General features: G+C 47.6%; 2 protein-coding genes across 5 annotated transcripts in view; one reads left to right on the top strand and one right to left on the bottom strand.

Moving 5' to 3' along the window:
• The window catches only part of LOC129468200 (multidrug resistance-associated protein 1-like), a 113,498-nt gene that overhangs the window by 64,097 nt on the left and 30,015 nt on the right, over positions 1-19,386 (top strand). The gene's annotated exons all lie outside the window — the stretch shown is intronic.
• LOC134733584 (E3 ubiquitin-protein ligase makorin-1-like) overlaps positions 6,474-19,386 on the bottom strand; it is a 44,203-nt gene continuing 31,290 nt past the window's right edge. For both annotated transcript variants that reach the window (XM_063623823.1, XM_063623821.1), the window contains one exon: positions 6,474-7,592. In XM_063623823.1, the coding sequence (XP_063479893.1) occupies positions 7,550-7,592 (43 nt within the window). In that variant the 3' untranslated portion in view covers positions 6,474-7,549. The remainder of the gene's footprint in view (positions 7,593-19,386) is intronic.

Genomic DNA, 19,386 nt, shown 5'->3' with positions numbered 1-19,386 from the left:
GGGTCTAAGGTTACTCACTGCTGTGGTTATTATTCAGAGTGGACGATGGTGCATGTTAATGTCAGGCACAGCAGGGCACGGTGGTTCACAACTGTCATCCTAGCACTTTGGGAGGCCGAGGTGGGCAGATCTCGAGGTCAGGAGTTGGAGACCAGCATGACCAACATGGTGAAACGCCGTCTCTACTACAAATACAAAAATTAGCTGGGTATGGTGGCAGGCGCCTGTAATCCCAGCTATTCGGGAGGCTGAGGCAGGAGAATGGCTTGAACCCAGGAGGCGGAGGTTGCAGTGAACCGAGATTGCGCAACTGCACTCCAGCCTGGGTGACAGAGAGAGACTTTATCTCAAAAAAAAAAAAAAAAAAAAAAAAAGTTAGGCTTTTCTAGGGTTCCTCCATCAGCCTAGTAGGGCTGGAGACCCATGGCCAGGAGGAAAGTTGGAGCTGTCTGGCATTGGGAAGGGTAACCCAGTAGTTATAATTAGGTTGGCTTATCTGCGAGCCCTTTGATAAGGCTTCACTAATTTACTAACCCAGGATCGCATGTTAGATCAGGATCTCTCTGAGTGCTGCAATTGTAGTTTGCTTTTTTCTCTCTCTCTTTTTTTTTTTAAAGAGACAGATACACTCTGTTGCCCAGGCTGGAGTGCAGTGGTATGATCATGGCTCACTGCAGCCTTGAACTCCTGGCCTCAAGCGATCTTCCTGCCTTAGCCTCCTGAGTGTCTTGGATTATAGATGCTTGTCAACATGCTCAGCTAATTTTTTTTTTTTTTTTTTTTTTTTGAGATGGAGTCTCACTTTCGCCCATGCTGGAGTGCAGTGGCGCGATCTCGGCTCACTGCAAGCTCCGCCTCCCGGGTTTATGCCATTCTCCTGCCTCAGCCTCCCGAGTAGCTGGGACTACAGGCGCCCGCCATCATGCCCGGCTAATTTTTTGTATTTTTAGTAGAGACGGGGTTTCACCGTGTTAGCCAGGATGGTCTCGATCTCCTGACCTCTTGATCCGCCCGCCTCGGCCTCCCAAAGTGCTGGGATTACAGGCGTGAGCCACCGTGCCCGGCCATCTCAGCTAATTTTTAATTTTTAAATTTTATTTTTTATTTATTTATTTATTTTTTTTGAGACGGAGTCTCGCTCTGTCACCCCAGGCTGGAGTGCAGTGGCGCAATCTCGGCTCACTGCAAGCTCTGCCTCCCGGGTTCACGCCATTCTCCTGCCTCAGCCTTTCCGAGTAGCTGGGACTACAGGCGCCCGCCACCACGCCCGGCTAATTTTTTGTATTTTTAGTAGAGACGGGGTTTCACCATGGTCTCGATCTCCTGACCTCGTGATCCGCCCGCCTCGGCCTCCCAAAGTGCTGGGATTACAAGCGTGAGCCACCGCGCCCAGCCAATTTTTAATTTTTTTAGAGATGAGGTCTTGCCGTGTCACCCAGGCTGGAGTGCAGTGGCATGAACATAACTCACTGCAGCCTTAAACTTCTGGCCTCAAGCAATTCTCCTGCCTCAGCCTTCCAAAGTGCTGGGATTACAGGTGGGCACAACTGTGCCTGGCCTGCAGTGGTTTAATAGGGCTCTTTCATCTTTCACTTTGGTCCCCCGCCCCCTGAGATCTGTGGAGTGAGCCACTTGACGCTTGGTACTTGGGACAAAGCTGGCCTGTGTCCAGTTCCCTGCATACTTGGTAGGGGAGTGTTTGGAGAAAAGGCTCACCTCTGAGTCACATCCTCTGTATTCTCCAAAGGGCCATGGGGATGGGTGGAGGAGGCTGGGGTGAAGAGATGGTGTAGCTCCAAAGAAAGCCAGGGAGGTGTATGCCGGGTGAAGAGGCCAAGTTCAGGAGCCTAGGTTTGAAAATCAGTATAGACGATTCAGGTTAATTCACCCTGTTGTTATAGAGCATCTGTCTGTAGGGTGCCCAGGTCTGGGTGAGTCTCTTGGACAAGCTGGATATCAGGTTTCAGCTCTGAAATTGGACTGATGTGTGGGGAGATTCATTCTGCAGTTTTATTTGTAGTTTAGGATTAAGAAAATTTGGACTGGGCACTGTTGCTGTCATCTGATCCCAGCACTTTGTGATGCTGAAGTGGGAGGATCACTTGAGCCCAGGAGTTTGAGACCAGCCTGGGCAACAGAAAGACCCCATCTCTACAAAATAATAATAATAATTATTATTATTAGCTGGGCATGATGGCACATGCCTGTAGTCTCAGCTACTCAGGAGGCTGAGGCGGGAGGATTGCTTGATCCTAGGAGGTTGAGCTGCAGTGAGCTATGATTGCACCACTGCACTCCAGCCTGGACAACAGCATGACACTGTCTCCAAAAAAAAAAAAAAGAAAACTTGTGTAACTACCTAAATCATAGCATTTGTGTGAAGCCAGACTATCACAACTCTGAGAACTGCTGACATACACATATTTTGGAAGTTTTAGGTTTTCTGTTACTATAAACATGGTAGAGATTGAATTACTTAAAGGGACTTCTTTTCTCCTAGTCTTCTCTTTTTCTGATGTTATAAGGGGTACAGTATAGAATGAAAACAGTGCAGAAATGAGTGAAACATGAAAATCCCTTCTAGAGATAATTTTTTTTTTGAGACGGAGTCTTGCTCTGTCACCCAGTCTGGAGTGCAGTGGCACGATCTTGGCTCACTGCAACCTCCACCTCCCAAGTTCAAGTGATTCTCCTGCCTCAGCTTCCCGAGTAGCTGGGATTACAGTTGTGTACCGTGCACCACCATGCCCGGCTAATTTCTGTATTTTTAGTAGAGACAGGGTTTGCCGTGTTAACCAGGTTGGACTTGAATTCCTGACCTTAGGTGATCTGCCCACCTCGGCCTCCCAAAGTGCTGGGATTACCGGGGTGAGCCACCATGCCCGGCCTCTTCTAGAGACAATCTTATTGGCAGGTTGATGTTTTTAATTTTCAGCCTCTCTTCTCCACAGGTCCTAAAGATATAGTAATTTTTTTTTTTTTTTTTTTTTGTGACAGAGACTTGCTCTGTTACCCAGGCTGGAGTGCAGTGGCATGATCTCTGCTCACTGCAGCCTCCACCTGCTGAGTGGCTAGGACTACAGGCATGCACCACTATGTCCAGCTAATTTTTGTATTTTCAGTAGAGATGGGGTTTTACCATTTTGGCCAGGCTGGTCTCAAACTCATGACCTCAAGTGATCCACCTGCCTCAGCCTCCCAAAGTGCTGGGATTACAGGTCTGAGCCCTTGTGCCCAGCCGTAAATATAGGGTATTTTTTTAAAAACAAGAACGGGATTCTACAAAAACATATATATATATATATATATTTTTTTTTTTTTTTTTTTTTTTTTTTTTTTGAGACAGTATCTCCTCTGTTGCTCAGGCTGGACTGCAGGGGCACGATCGTGGCCCACTGCAGCCATGACATCTCGGGCTCAAGCAATCCTTCCACCTTAGCCTCTGGAGTAGCTGGGACCGTAGGTGCTCACCACCATGCTCAGCTAATATTTTTTCTTTTTTTTTTTTTTTTGCATTGAAAACAGTCATCCAGGTGTGGTGGCTCACACCTGTAATCTCAGTACTTTCAGAGGTCGAGGTGGGCAGATCACTTGAGGTCAGTAGTTCAAGGCCAGGCTGCCCAACATGGTGAAACTCCGTCTCTACTAAAAATACAAAAATTAACTGTGGTGGTGCTTCCCTATAATCCCAGCTACTGGGAAGGGAGGCATGAGGATCACTTGAACCTGGGAGGAGGAGGTTGTAGTGAGCCAAGATGATGCCACTGCACTCCAGCGTGGGCAACAGAGCAAGACTCTGTCTCAGAAAAACGAAACAAAACATATAGTCTTATTTTTTTGTTTGCATGGACTGGTGCATCTTGATTATGATGCATTTTTGTTAATTGATACTTAATTGCAGATGAAATGTAACATGGATTTGAGTATTTGCTGATAATTGTTTCCTCTTTAGGCAGCTGGTCATACCCTTTTTTTTTTTTTTTTTAAAGAGAGTTTTTCTCTCCTGCTGTCCAGACTGGATTGCAGTGGCGTGATCTTGGCTTACTGCAACCTCCTTCACCCAGGTTCAAGCGATTCTTCTGCCTCAGTCTCCCGAGTAGCTGGGATTACAGGCATGTGCCACCATGCCTGGCTACTTTTTGTATTTTTAGTAGAGACTGGTTTTGCCATGTTGGGCAGGCTGGTCTCAAACTCCTGACCTCAGGTGATCTACCTGCCTCGGCCTCCCAAAGTGCTGGGATTACAGGCGTGAGCCACTGTTCCCAGCCCATAGTCTTTTTTTTTTTTTAACCTCTGTGTACAGGTGGGTCCTGGGGAAATTTGAGGCAAGACTTGGGTGAGTGGGTGTCTTAGACTCTCTTAGGAGCTCTTTGCAAGAGGTAGAATCTCCAAGGGTTAATGCCTGTGAATGGGTCCCATGGCCTGGCTGGTCCCATTCAGGTGACAGTCTCTGAGGGTCCTGCATAGCCCTTACCTGGGCTCCATGCTGGGAATCCAGCGGTGTACAGAGCATGGTTCCCTGCCTTCCTTGAGCCCCAGTCTTGTTGGGGAAATGGCCAAATAAGTGAACAATCATCAGGAAGTGCTATGAAGAGGAGCTGCGTGGTGCCCGGTGAGTGCAATAGTGGGGTTTCATCTGGTTGGAGAGAAAAAAGGAGACTCCTTAAGTGGGGAACCCATTTGATGATACAGGTTTGGCTATATGTGTTGAAGACCCCAAATATAGTGGCTTAAGATAAAAGCCCATTTCTCTGTCATGTAAAAATCCCAGCTGGTGTGGCAGCTCTGTCCCCAAAATAATCAGGGCCGCAGGCCCCTCCCATCTTGTTGCTCTGCTGTCCTCATCTGCATGGATCAAGATGGTGCATCTTCATGTCCACATGGCAGCCAGTAGGAAAGCAGAGTAAGGGCACAACCTGGAGGTTGCCCAAGTCTCTTCTTGTCACATCCCATTGGCTTGTACCTAGTCATGTGGTGCTTCTAGCTGCAAAGGAGGCTGGGAAATGTAGTTTCCTTTCTAAGCAGGATGTACCCAGCTAGATGTTACTCAGGGATGAGGGAGAGTTGATACTGGAGCACAGCTAGCAGTTTCTGCTATATAGGCAAAAGCAGAAGGTAAGAATGTTCTGGGCAGTGGGAAATGCATGTGCAGAAGCACTGGCTTAATGAGGAAGGCCACTGTGGCTGGAGCTCAAAGAGTAGGGAGGAGAAAAAGAACCAGAAGTTAGCTGAGAACTGGGGCTGTAGGACTTGGATCCTGCAGGAAGCCTTGGTGGCTTCCTTTCCCCCCTCCTTGCTTAGGCATTAGCTCTAAGACAGGGATATTTACAACACAACTATTTCTTTAAAATTATATATATATTTTAATTTGTACCGATGAGATCTACCTGTGTTGTCCAGGTTGGTTTCAAACCCCTGGGCTCAAGCCATCCTCTTGCCTCAGCCTCCCACAGTGTTGGGATTACAGGTGTGAGCCATTATACCTGGCCTTCAACTCAATCCCTAAAGACAACTTCCTTCTCAAGCATTGGAAAGAACCAATGACTAAATCACTTGTAGTCTGCCTTATCCCCATCTTGCTTGTGTGACTTTGGTAAGACTTTATTTATTTATTTAAAGGAGCAGAGAGTTTAATAGGCAGGAAGGGGCAAGAAAGAAGGGAGAAGAAGCTCCCCTCTATAGAGATAGAGGGAGGGGAGTTCCAAAGCTGACAGAGGGCACCCCAGCTGCCACAGATAGCAGCTAGGTATACAGAGGCTGGAAGAGGCAGTGTCTGATTTGCATAGGCCTTAGGGGATTGGTTTGACTAGGCATGTCTTTCATGTAGCGCATGAAAAAGCTGGCCCTCCCACCCTAGCCTTTTAATATGCAAATGCAGGGTACCATGATGTTCTGCACACTTGGGGATGCGTGGTGGTGGCCATGCTGCCAGGAACATGTGGGGAAAGGGCAAGAAGGCTGTGGGAATCGCCATGTTTGGGTGGACCCAGTTTCTGAAGGCTTGTATTTGCATATCAAAGGTTGCTGGCCTGGCTCTAAGAGCCGGGACTTTACAAGAAACTTTTCCGGAGTTGCTTTAAAAACCAAACATTTCCCAAGGACCCCTTTTCCGCTCTGTTTGCCTAAAATAATTTCTTAACTCCTACAACATTACCCCCTGTGGAGATGCCACACTAACTGTAGGGGGTTTTGGGCAACACCTTCTTCTGGCTACCTCCTGTTGAAAAGGGGCATCGAATGGGGAACTGCAGCTAGGGCTCCTCCTGGGGTGGATCTAAGGGTCCTCAGAAGAATGGTGTGTCCATGTGTGGTTCAGTTTACAGCACCATTTAGAGTTTGATTGCTTCAGTCTGATGAAATAATTTCCGTTCCTGGCCAGCTCTCCAAAATGACACGGCTCCGATGAGTGGAGGAACACCAGGGTTCTTGGTCCTCATGCTGGTTTAGATAAAATGATACAGACACACGTGGAGTGGTTTTAAGGAGTGGAGAGTTTAATAGGCAAGAAGGAAAGGAGAAGGAAGAAGATCCTCTGTACAGAGACAGAGGGTGGGGGGGCTCCAAAGCTGAGAGAGGGAACCTCCAAGAGTTGATTTTATAAATAAAATAACGTGCATCGAGGTTACTCTGTGTTGTGTGGTATGCCCAGCCCTCTCCGCACATACCTTGTTTCAGGCCCACAGTCATGCTAGGTGGTTGCTGTAATGACTTTTTATTTTACTTTATTTTATTTTTTATTTTTATTTTATTTTATTTTATTTTTGAGATGGAGTCTCGCTCTGTCGCCCAGGCTAGAGTGCAGTGGCGCAATCTTGGCTCACTGCAAGCTCCGCCTCCGAGGCTCACGCCATTCTCCTGCCTCAGCCTCTCCGAGTAGCTGGGACTACAGGCGCCCGCCACCACGCCCGGCTAATTTTTTGTATTTTTAGTAGAGACGGGGTTTCACCGTGGTCTCTATCTCCTGACCTCGTGATCCGCCTGCCTCGGCCTCCCAAAGTGCTGGGATTACAAGTGTGAGCCAACGCGCCCGGCCGACTTTTTATTTAAAATGGGGAATCTGCGACACAGTTAAACATGCCCAGGATCATATCACTAGCAAGGGGTGGACACAGTATTCAAACCCAGCAGGTTGACTCAAAGCCTGCCCTTTCCCCAGCTGTTTTGCCCCTTAGTCATTTGAGTCTAGTCTTCAGGATTTTGACATCTATCTCTTACCTTGTATCTGTTAGGATTGCATTTGGCTTCAAGAAACAGCCCTACTGCAGCAGCCTAAGCAGAAAGGTATTTATTTGTTTATTTTTTACATGTCAGGAATTCCAGTACCTCTTGGAGTTGCTGGATTAGTGATGCAGGGTTGTTAGGACTGACATCTCTGCTGTTTTCATTGTCTTTTCCTCAAGGCCCCTAAATGGCTGCTACAGCCCTAGCCAATATATCTGGGTTCAAGGTAGGAAGAGGGAAGGGTCGCACCAGCCTCATGGGTTCCTTTCTATTCCGGAAAGTCCAAGCCTTCTTCAGAGGCTCTTCTGTCCACATTGCAGACTTCTGGTCATGTCTCCTTGGCTGGAACTGGATTACATGACCACCTCTGGCTGCAAGGGAGGCAGGAAAAATGAGCATTTGGTTTTATGCTTCTCTAGGAGGAAACGGCAAGGGAGAAACTTTTGAGTAAGCCAGCCAATATTGTCCAACGTGTACTTATTTTTTAACTTTTTTCTTTTTTTTTTTTTTTTTCGAGACAAGGTCTGGCTGGCTCTGTTGCCCAGGCTAGAGTGTGGTGGCATGATATCAGCTCACTACAACCTCTACTCCTAGGCTGAAGCCATCCTCCCACCTTAGCCTCCAGAGTAGCTGGAACTACCACATGCACCACTATACCCAGCTAATTTTTGTATTTGTAGAGATGGGGTCTCACCATGTTGCCTAGGCTGCTCTTGAACGCGTGAGCTGAAGCCATCTGCCCACCTCAGCCTCCCAAAGTGCTGGGATGACAGGCATGAGCCACCGCAGTCAGCTAATGTTTTTCTTTCAATCAATTCACATTTTAAGCCTCGACAAAGTTATCGCAAAAGGAAGTTTCATATCACTGTAGAATGTCTTTGAAGTCACAGGTTGGTTATATTTATGTGCTTACTTAATAGCTATTAAATATAGCACTACTAAGAAAAAAAGATATTCTTTAAATTGCCTATTATCAGTGGTTCTTAACTCTGGATGATTTTGTCTCCAGGGGACTTTTGGCAATGTTTGGAAACATTTTTGGCTGCCACGATGGAGCAGGGAGTGCATGCCTAGAGTCAAATGGGTAGAGGCCAGGGGATGTGCTAAATATCCTACAATACAGGATGGGCTCCATGATGAAAAATCCTCTGGTCCCAGATGTCAGTAGTACTGCAGTTGAGAAACCCTGGCGTGGACGCAATCCACCTGCTGCCAGGAGTTATATACAAGCCATGTTAGGGTAATGCTGCAATATGTCCATTGTGATTGTGTTTTCTCCTGGGTGACTGTCAGCAACACTGTAGCCTGCTTGTTGGTTTTCAAGGTCCATTGTCAAGATACTGTCAGATCTCCAGCAATCCTGTGATGCAGTTTAAAATGTTCATGTGAGCCGGGTGTGGTGACTCATGCCTGTAATCCCAGCACTTTGGGAGGCCAAGGCTGGAGAATGGCTTGAGCCCAGGAGTTTGAAACCAGCCTGGGCAACATAGTGAGACCCAGTCTCTCCACAAAATTAAAAAAAAAAAAAATTAGCCAGGTATGATGGTGCATGGCTGTGGTCACAGCTACTCTGGAGGCAGAGGTGGGATGATCACCTGGGCCTGGGAGGTTGAGGCTGCAGCGAGCCATGATTGCACCACTGTATTCCAGCTTGGGCGACAGAGCGAGACCCCGTCTCAAAAAAAAAAAAAAAAAAAAAAAGAATGTGCCTGTGAATTCACGATATGTCCCTTATAGAGACTGGTGAGGACACAGCTCATTGACCCTGAAGCTGAAGTGGTTGAAATGATAGCCCTCTTGCCAGGCAAATCCTATGTGAGTGCTTCTAAAAGAACACCGTGCCTTGCAGAGAGTATTCCTGGGACCTGGCAGAAATCAGGGCCTCTTGGTGACCACGTGCTTTGGAAAGGGCTGTGCTTTGGCAAGTGGGAGATTTTATTATTTATTTTCTCCTGTCTGCCTCGGTTTGGCAAAAACAAACCTGGCCTGGGCATGGGCCTTCTGGAGACAAGAAGGCAGCTGGTAGGTAGAGATTATCAGAGATCGGGCTGCTGGCGGGTTTGGCTGAGCTGGCCTGGTCAGGTAGCTTGACAGTGATGCTCACCTCCCATTAAAGTTAATTGAGCTGTTACAGAGTGGGAGTGGGGAGCGGGGGATGTGATGGCTGCCTGTCTCCTTGAGTTGGTATGGCTAAGAAGTAAGGGAATTTTAAAATTTTTCCTTCTTAATTCTGGAAACTTAGAAAAAAGTCTCTCACCATCCCTTAATCATTCAGTTAGAGAGACCAGGCTGTTGATATGGACGTGCTGCGTTTCATGGAATCCTAGAGGCCAGCATTTGTGACATGCATCCCAATTTCAGAGATGTTAGGATGTAAACACGTAGCCAGCAGTGTTTATAGGATGGGCTAATCGAGAGACACAGACAAATACCAAAGATAGCAAAATAGGAAGAAACAGAATCTTAGAATCAATGCAGTATAATAATAGCTTCTAGTTTTTCTTTTTTTCCTTTTTTTTTTTTTTGATACAGAGTCTTACTCTGTCGCCCAGGCTGGAGTGCAGTGGCATGATCTCGGCTCAGTGCAGCCTCTGTCTCCCGGGTTCAAGTGATCCTCCCACCCCAGCCTCCAAGTCACTGGGATTACAAGTTGTTTACCGCCATGCCCAGCTAATTTTTGTATTTTTAATAGAGACAGGGTTTCACCATGTTGGCCAGGTTGGTCTCGAACTCCTGACCTCAAGTGATCCCCTCCCCCGCCTTGGTTTCCCAAAGTCCTGGGATGACAGGTGTGAGCCACCATGCCCAGCCTCCCCCTCACTCTCAAGCACAGCTCTTAGGCAGTCAGAGATGTTGCCTGCTGTATTTCTTGTTCTGCTTTTACGCATGGTTTTAAAATCCTCACCCAAGAATGTAAGCCCCATGGCCAGTGCTACCTACCACCTTTAGGGGTGGCCTCTCCTGGGGTGCAGGAGGTTGCACAGTTCGTTTTGTGACAGCTGGGTCATTTTTTAATCGGATCACCTGCCCCACTTTGCTTGGCTCTCAGGTGCTTGGGAGTTCTCCTGGTTTTTTTGCTGTTGTGAAATGGCCCAACTTGTACACGTTGTTCCTTTTCTTGCTGGAGTTATTTCCTTTGGACTCCTGTCTGTAAAATAGGATTGTTGGGTGAAAGTGGGGTATGCGTGGTTAGGCTTTTCTCTGCCTGCTTTCTGGGTTGCTCCTCAGATAGATTTAATCACCTTTTATTTGTGTTTTGTGGTGTTTTTGTTTTTCGTTTTTTTTGTGTGTTTTTTTTTGTTTTTTGGAGACTGAGTTTTGGTCTTGTTGCCCAGGCTGGAGTGCAATGGTGGAATCTCGGCTCACAGCAACCTCTGCCTCCCGGGTTCAAGCAATTCTCCTTCCTCAGCCTCCCAAGTAGCTGGGATTACAGGCATGTGCCACCACCCCTGGCTAATTTTGTATTTTTATTACAGACGGGGTTTCTCCATGTTGGTCAAGCTGGTCTGGAACTCCCAACCTCAGGTGATCCGCCCGCCTCAGCCTCCCAAGATGCTGGGATTACAGGCGTGACCCACTACACCTGGCCACCTTTTATTTGTTGAATGCATATTTAATAAGCATGTCCTATATGCATCAGGAGAATTAAATGGACATGGTCTTGCTTTGGGGAAAATGACAGGTAGGAGAGAGACACTTGGGATTCAACAGAGGCCAGGCGCGGTGGCTTACGTCTGTTATCCCAGCACTTTGGGAGGCCGAGGTGGGCAGATCACCTGAGATCAGGAGTTCGAGACCAGCCTGGCCAACATGCTGAAATCCCGTCTCTACTAAAATATAAAATCAATCGGGCATGGTGGTGGCACATGCCTGTGATCCCAGCTACTCGGGAGACTGAGACAAAAGAATTGCTTGAACCCAGGAGGCGGAGGTTGCAGTGAGCTGAGATTGCACTACTGTGCTCCAGCCTGGGCAACAAGAGCAAAACTCTGTCTCCAAAAAAAAAAAAAGAACTCAACAGAGAAAAGGTGGATCATTAAGGCTTCCTTGGCACTTCCTAAGTGGTGCCAGGGACTGTTGTTAATGCCTTTTAAGTGCTAATAATGATTTAATCGTGACAAGTTCCCTGTGAAGCAGGGACTGTGATTGTTTCCACCTTATGGGTGGGGAAAGGAGGCAGAGAGAGGTGAAGTCACCCAGCTAGTAAATGACAGGACTAGACAAACCCAGGCCATCTGGCTCCAGGGCCTGGCCGGTACCCCATGCTCCATCTTGCCCCATAAACACCCTGGGGTGGGCCAGAGAGGAGTCTTTTCCAACAGGCCGTGCCAGATGACTTTGGCTAATCTTGGAGGCTGGAGGATTAGTCAGTCTACTAAGGGGGCTTCAGCATTTTGGCACGCGGCTTTATGAGCTGTTTACTCCAACGGTGATAATGACAATAGTTATAGTAGTGATAATGCTATGGTAGAAGTAACTGCAGCAAAGTCAACCCCTGATGAGTGCTCTGTCTTCCCAACATTGTGTGCAATAGCCATGAGAGATGGGTGTTATTCTTTTAATTTGACACACGGGAACTGAAAGCCAGAGAGGTTGGGTGGCTTCCCCCAGGCAACACAGCCTGGAAGTAGTAGGACCAGGACTCGAGCCCAGATCTGCTGCCCCAGAGCCCGTGCCCTTGACCACCAAGTCGTGGTCACTCCCTTCGACCCTGCCTGCCCCTGGGCCATCTGTGTTGTGATGCTGGCTGGCCAGGATGGGGAGTGAGGATTTCAGTTTGGCATAGGGCAGGGAGATGGGTGAGGCAGGACACTCCTTGAGATGGAAGTCTCTGGGGTGGGGGAAGAGGGAGTGGTGGAGACTGGGGTGTCTCTGGGGGAGTGTTTGAAGATGACAGTGGTTTTTCCAGTTTCCTGTTCTTAGCTATATTCAAGAGAAGGGTAAGCCAGAAAATTTCTCCCTTGAGTTTCACAACTTCTGGGAGCTTTTGCAACATCTGGGTGATGCAGCATTTTCCTGGTTGGAATCCTAAGTGAAGTTTCATTTTCCTTCACTTAACTCATTCTGGCTCTGGCCTGTCTTCCCAGCTGTATTGGCCATCTGGTCCTCTTCTGGCTCTTTGTCCCATTTATTGATTGATTGATTGGAGATGGAGTTTCACTCTTGTTGTCCATGCTGGAGTGCAGTGGCACAGTCTCAGCTCACTGCAACCTCCACTTCCTGGGTTCAAGGGATTCTCCTGCCTAGCCTCCTGAGTAGCTGGGATTACAGCCGTGTGCCACCACACCTGGCTAATTTTTGTGTTTTTAGTAGAGTCGGGGTTTCACCATGTTGGCCAAGCTCATCTCGAACTCCTCACCTCATGATCCGCCCACCTCGGCCTCCCAAAGTGCTGGGATTACAGACGTGATCCCACCGCGCCCAGCTCTTTTTCCCATTTATTATTATTTATTTTTATTTTTAATAGATAATGTTGTCTCACTATGTTGCCCAGTCTGTTCTGGAACTCCTGGACCCAAGTGATCCTCCTGCCTCGGTCTACCAAAATACTGGGATTATAGGCATGAGCCACCATGGCCAGCTTATACCCCCTAAGCTTGTCACTGTCTTCTGTGTGTGTCCCTCTTGGAGTGAGGTTCCCTCCTGTTGGCAAATCTTAGCATCTTGGCCCTTTGAGATGGAGGTCTGTGTTGCCTAGGCTGGCCCTCAACTGCTGGTCTCAAGTGATCCTCCCATCTTGGCCTTCCAAAGTACTGGGATTACAGGTGTAAGCCACTGTGCCCCGCCAACCCTTCTTAGATTTTACTCACTTCAAGAAGCCTGCTTTGACCTCTTAAGTGGAAATAACAACTTCCAGGAATAGAGTGGTCACTGGGCACCCATCTGTTGTCACGTGAATGATTTTATCCATATTAAGGAGGCAGCACCTGCAGCAGCGAGCTAGCCTACCTGTGTTGAAGTTTTCTTCTTTTACCAGGTTGTACAACCTTGGACAAGTTGCTTTACTTCTCTGTGCCTTAGTCTCTTCCTCAGCAAATTGGAAAAAATACTACCCATTTCAAATGGGGTGAAAATGAAATAATATATAAGTCTCGTCTTAACAATGTCTATGATGAAAAGCAGGTATTGGTTGCACATGGTGCACATGCCTGTAATCCCAGCACTTTGGGAGGCTGAGCGGGGAGGATTGCTTGAGGCCAAGAGCTTGAGACCAGCCTGGGGAACAGGGCCAGACCACATCTCTTAAAAAAAAATTTAGCTGGGTTTGGTGGCCTGCACTTGTGGTTCTAACTGCTTTGGAGGGCGAGGTGGGAGGATCTCTGGAGCTCAGGAGATCGAGGCTGCAGTGAGCTATGATTGCACAGCACTGCTGTCCAGCCTGGGCAACAGAGTGAAACCCCATCTCAAAACAAACAAACAAACAAACAAAAAACAGGTATTGTCCTTGCTGTATGAATGAGGAAACTGAGTTTTCCTTTTTGCTTTTTGAAACTCTTTTCTGGATATTTCTTGCCTTTTATGTGTATCTGTCTGATGGTACTCTGTGCTTTTAAAGTCTTTTGTAATGGCCATTTATGGACACGTCCTACCTTATATTCAAGATTCTAAGCTTTTTGAGGGCAGGATATAAATGTGGTTGTTTCTGGTTCAAGTACTGATACGAGCAAAGCTCAGTAATTTTTTTAAATGAATGGGTGGGCTGGTGGTTGGGTCTTCAGAGTCACTAAATATTGGTGGCAGGAGTGGGACCACATAGAAAAAAAAATTAAGGCAGTGGATCTCAATGAGGAGCGATTTTTCTCTCAGAGGACATTCAGTGATGTCTAGAGACATTTTTGTTGTCACAGTTTGGGATGGGGGTGCAGTTGGTGTCTGTTGGGTTGGGATCAGGAATGCTATAAACATCCTATGATACATGGGACAGACTTACCCAGCCTAAAATGTCAGTAGTGTTGAGGGTGAGAAACCCTGGGTTTATTAAGGCAACAAGCAACATATTAATAGCAACAGGAAAAGACACGCATTTAAATTTTTTTTGGCCAGGCGTGATGGCTCACACCCGTAGTCCCAGAACTTTGGGAGGCCAAGGCAGGCGGATCATGAGGTCAAGACATCGAGACCATCCTGGTGAACATGGTGAAACCCCATCTCAACTAAAAATACAAAAGTTAGTCGGGCGTGGTGGTGCGTGCCTGTAGTCCCAGCTACTTGGGAGGCTGAGGCAGAAGAATCACTTGAACCTGGGAAATGAAGGTTGCAGTGAGCTGGGATTGCACCACTGCACTCCAGCCTGGAGACAGAGCAAGACTCTGTCTCAAAAAAAAAAAAAAAAAAAATTTTTTTTTTCCACAAATGCAAAGTAGTCTAGATGAGGTTCGCTCTTCCTCAGATGATAAAGTGAGGTCTAAGTGTATTTATTAATTCTTTTGAGGAGGGTGGTAGGTGCTAAAGGCAGCATGTGCAAGGTGAAAATTGCATATAGCCAAAATGACCCCGGGGATTATTCTCTCTCTTTCTTAATAAACAGCTTTATTGAGATATAATTCACATACCATATGATGCACCTATAAAGTGTGCAACTCAGTACATTCAGAATTGTGCATGCCTCCTGTCTCCAGGTAGGCAAATCTTAGCACCTTGGCCCTTCTTAGATTTTATTTTTTAGAGATGGGGGGTCTCACTATGTTGCCCAGGGTGGTCTTGAACTTCTTGGCCTTCCTCCCATCTTGGCCTTCCAGAGTGACTATGTTCAATATTCAAAGTGACTATAGTCAACATTAGATATTTTTATCACCCTACTTATTTGTTTTTATTTAAGACCTGGTGTGGTGTGTGCCTGGACTCGTGATCACAAATGCTAGCTACACTGAATTGACATTTTGCTGAGACTTTTTCTGATGTCCATTCATAGATGCCCTGGGTACTTCCTGAGTGCTTGCCACACCCCAGGAATTCTGCACAGTGAGTGGGGAGTGACATTTTGAGGGACAGCACCAGTACATTCACTGCGCTAAAGAAACAGTCTGGGGAGAGTGAGACATCGAAAAAATAACATACAAAATAAACATCTGATGGAGACATAGGAAGATGCCAACCTTCAACAATGTTTGACTTGCAGCAGAGGTTGGCATGCTTTTTCTGTGAAGGGTTAGGTTAGTACGTATTTTAGGTCTCGCAGGCCCAGGGGCAAATAGTCTTTCTTATAATATGTATTTAAAAATTGGCCAGGCATGGCGGCTTCTGTCTGTAATCTCAGCACTTTGAGAGGCCAAGGTGGGAAGATTGCTTGAGCCCAGGAGTTTGAGACCAGCCTCAGCAACAAAGTGAAACTCTGTTTGTATTAGTCTGTTCTCACACTGCTATAAAGAACTGCAGGACACTAGGTAGTTTATAAAGGAAAGAGGTTTAATTGACTCACAATTCCAAAGGGCTGGGGAGACCTCAGGAAACTTACACTCACAGCAGAAAGGGAAGCAAACATGTCCTACTTCACATGGTGGCAGGAAGGAGAAGTGCTGAGCAAAAGGGGAAAAGCCCTTTATCAAACCATTCAGATCTCGTGAGAACTCACTATCATCAGAACAGCATGGAGGTAACTGCCCCCATGATTGAATTCTCTCTCACGAGTTTCCTCCCACAACACGTGGGGATTCTGAGAACTACAATTCAAGATGAGATTTGGGTGGGGATACAACTGAACCATATAATTCCACAGCCAAACCATATCATTCTGCCCCTCCCAAATCTCATGTCCTCACATTTCAAAATACAGTCATGCCTTTCCAACTGTCCCCCAGAGTCTTAGCTCATTCCAACATTAACCCCAAAGTCCAATTCCAAAGTCTCATCTGAGACAAAGCAAGTCCCTTCTGCCTATTAGCCCGTAAAATTGAAAGCAAGTTAGTTACTTCCTAGATACAATAGGAGTACAAGCATTGGGTAACTACACCCATTCCAAATGGGAAAATTTGGCCAAAATGAAGGGGCTACAGGCCCCATGCAAGTCTGAAATCCAGTGGGGCAGTCAAGTCTTTTTTTTTTTTCTTTTTTTTTTTTAGACGGAGTCTCGCTCTGTCGCCCAGGCTGGAGTGCAGTGGTGCGATCTCGGCTCACTGCAAGCTCCGCCTCCCGGGTTCATGCCATCCTCCTGCCTCAGCCTCCCGAGTAGCTGGGACTACAGGTGCACGCCGCCACGCCCGGCTAATTTTTTGTATTTTTAGTCGAGATGGGGATTCACCATGTTGGACAGGCTGGTCTTGAACTCCTGACCCCAGGTGATCTACCTGCCTCAGCCTCCCAAAGTGGTGGGATTATAGGCATGAGCCACCATGCCCTGCCTCAGATCTGCTTTTCTGACTCATATTCCCACTGTCCTCTTGTCCCTTATAATTCCCTGTGATTACATTGGGCCCACCTGGATCATCTAGGACAGGGGTCCCCAAGTCCTGGGCCATGAACTAGTAGTGAGCAGTCCGTGGCCTGTTAGTAACTGAGCCATGCAACAGGAGCTGAGTGGCGGGCAAGCCAGCATTACCACCTGAATTGCACCTCCTGTCAGATCAGTGGCTGCATTGGATTCTCATAGGAGCGTGAACCCTGACATGAACTGTGCATGCAAGAGACCTAGGCTGTGTGCTCCTTATGAGAATCTAATGCCTGATGATCTGAGGTGGAACAGTTTCATCCTGAAAGCCACACCCCTCCATCCCTGGCAAAACTGTCTTCTGTGAAATCCATCCCTGGTGCCAAACAGCGTGGGGACCTCTGATCTGGGACATTCTCCCCATTCCAAAGTCCTAATGATAGCTGCAGAGTCCCTTTTGCCATGAAAGGTAAGGGACTCACAGGTTCTGGGGACGGGGATGTAGGCATCTTTACGGGCTGTTCTGTGTACTGCACTTGTTCAGCTTAGTTCCAGGCACATAGTAGGGGCTCAATACATTTTTGTTGAATGACACAATCAATCATTTGGTTAGGCTAGAGAATGTGGAAGGAGGCCGGGTGCAGTGGCTTACGCCTGTAATCCTAAGGCTGAGGCAGGTGGATCACTTGAGCTCAGGAGTTTGAGACCAGCCTGGACAACATGGTGAAACCACGTCTCTCCTAAAAACACAAAAATTAGCTGCGTGTGATAGTGTGTGTCTGTAGTCCCAGCTACTCTGGAGGCTGAGGCGGGAGGATCACTTGAGCCCAGAAGGTGGAGGTTGCAGTGAGCTGAGATCATGGCACTGCAGTCCAGTCTGGGCAACAAAACGAGACCCTGTCTCAGAAAAAGAGAGAATGTGGAGGGATATAGCAAGAAGTGGATCTGGAATTTTTAATAGTAGTGGTATTTATTGAGCACCTACTGTGTGCTCTGGCTCATGTTTAACAAAGTGCGTATTTGCATAATGTTAGTATTCCCATTTTACAGATACGGAAACTGAGGTTTAGTTGCTGGCCTAGTATTACAGGGTGAGGAGCTGAAGCCCCATCTGCCTGACGAGGGGTGTGTTGGGGATGTGGACTAGAAGCTTGGTCAGGGAGGGATTCTGTTCAAACAGGGCTGCTTAGCTTTGGCACTGTTGACATTTGGGGCCAGATATTTCCCGTCGTGGTGGCTGTCCTGTGCATTGTGGCTGTTAAGCAGTATCCCTGGCCTCTGTCCACAAAGTGCCAACAGCACTACCCTCTTCCCAAGTTGTGACAACCCAGGATGTTTCCAAATGTTGTCACATGTCCCCTGAGTGACAAACTTGCCCCCACATGAGCACCATGGTGTTAAAACATAGATCATGGCACATCAACTCCATGCTCCTCGGGTCACCCTGTGTGAAAGTCAAAATCCCTGCGGTGGCCTGTGCGTCCCGCACTGACTGTCTCTTCCCTGCCTTCTGCCTTCCTCCCTGTCTTCACTGCTTGTTACTCTTGAGACCTGTTGGCCTTTCTGTGGTTTCTCAGAAATGCCAGTCCTGGTCCGACCTCAGGACCTTTGCACTGGCTGTTGTCTCTGCTTGGTGTGCCCTTCTTCCGGATGGCCATTTGGTTTACTCCTTCTTTCCTTCCATCCTGTATTTGTTTGTTTATTTTTAATTGAAACGGAGTCTCTCTCTGTCACCCAGGCTGGAGTGCAGTGGTGTGATCTCAGCTCACTGCAACCTCCACCACCCGGGTTCAAGGGATTCTTGTGCCTCAGCCTCCTGAGTAGCTGGGATTACAGGCATGCACTACCATGCCTGGCTAATTTTTTGTATTTTTGGTAGAGACGGGGTTTCGCTATGTTGGCAGGCTGGTCTTGAACTCCTGGCCTCAAGTGATCCACTTGTCTTGGCCTCCCAAAGTGCTGGGATTACAGGTGTGAGCCACTGTGCTCAGCTCAATCCTGTATTTAAATATCTGTCCTCAGCAAGGTCTGCCCTCTTCTCTGAGTCCTTTTCATCACACGTCTTCATATCCTCCCCCTTCTAAACCATGTGTGTCTTCTCTTTAGGCTGTCAGCTCCAGGAGGGCCGGCCCTTGGTCCCCATTGTTCACTGCTGGGCCCTCAGCCCTAGGAACCGTGCTCCGTAAATGAATGGATGCTGTCTGTCCTGTTACTGCAATGTCCCCAGACATATCCCTATGCCCAGCACATGCCTGACCCCTCACAAGACCCTGGAACATGACTAAGGGATTTATTTGGTGAAGCATGACAGTCTGATAAGAGGAGAGGAAGTGGCTGGGACGCAACCTTGCAAAGATAGCCAGGGTTGGATGGAAAAAACAAGGATGAGTGTCAGCTTCATAGGACGGGCCTTCCACGAGAGGCCTCGTGGTGCTTGGGAGAGTTGGGGTGAAAGCAGGTTGGAACAAGATGCTTGCTGCTGACATTTGGGCACTGTGATGTGCAGCCTGACCTCTGCTTTCTTTTCAGTGCTTAACAGCCCTGAAGCCCTGTTAAGACAGGATTCTTAGGACTGGGCACAGTGGCTCATCCAGCACTTTGGGAGCCCTAGGTGAGAGAATCATTTGAGCCCCAGACGTTCGAGGCCAGACTGGGCAACATAGCAAGACCCCATCTCTGGAAAGAAATACAAAAATTAACCAGGCTTGGTGGTGTGCACCTCTAGTCCCAGCTACTTGAGAGGCTGAGGTGGGAGGATCACTTGAGCCTGGGAGTTCAAAGCTGTGTAATGAGCTATAATC

This window comes from Symphalangus syndactylus, chromosome 18, assembly GCF_028878055.3.
Source record: "Symphalangus syndactylus isolate Jambi chromosome 18, NHGRI_mSymSyn1-v2.1_pri, whole genome shotgun sequence".
Lineage (NCBI taxonomy): Eukaryota > Metazoa > Chordata > Mammalia > Primates > Hylobatidae > Symphalangus > Symphalangus syndactylus.
Note: the sequence above shows the minus strand (reverse complement) of the source record. Positions and strands in the feature narration are given on the sequence as shown.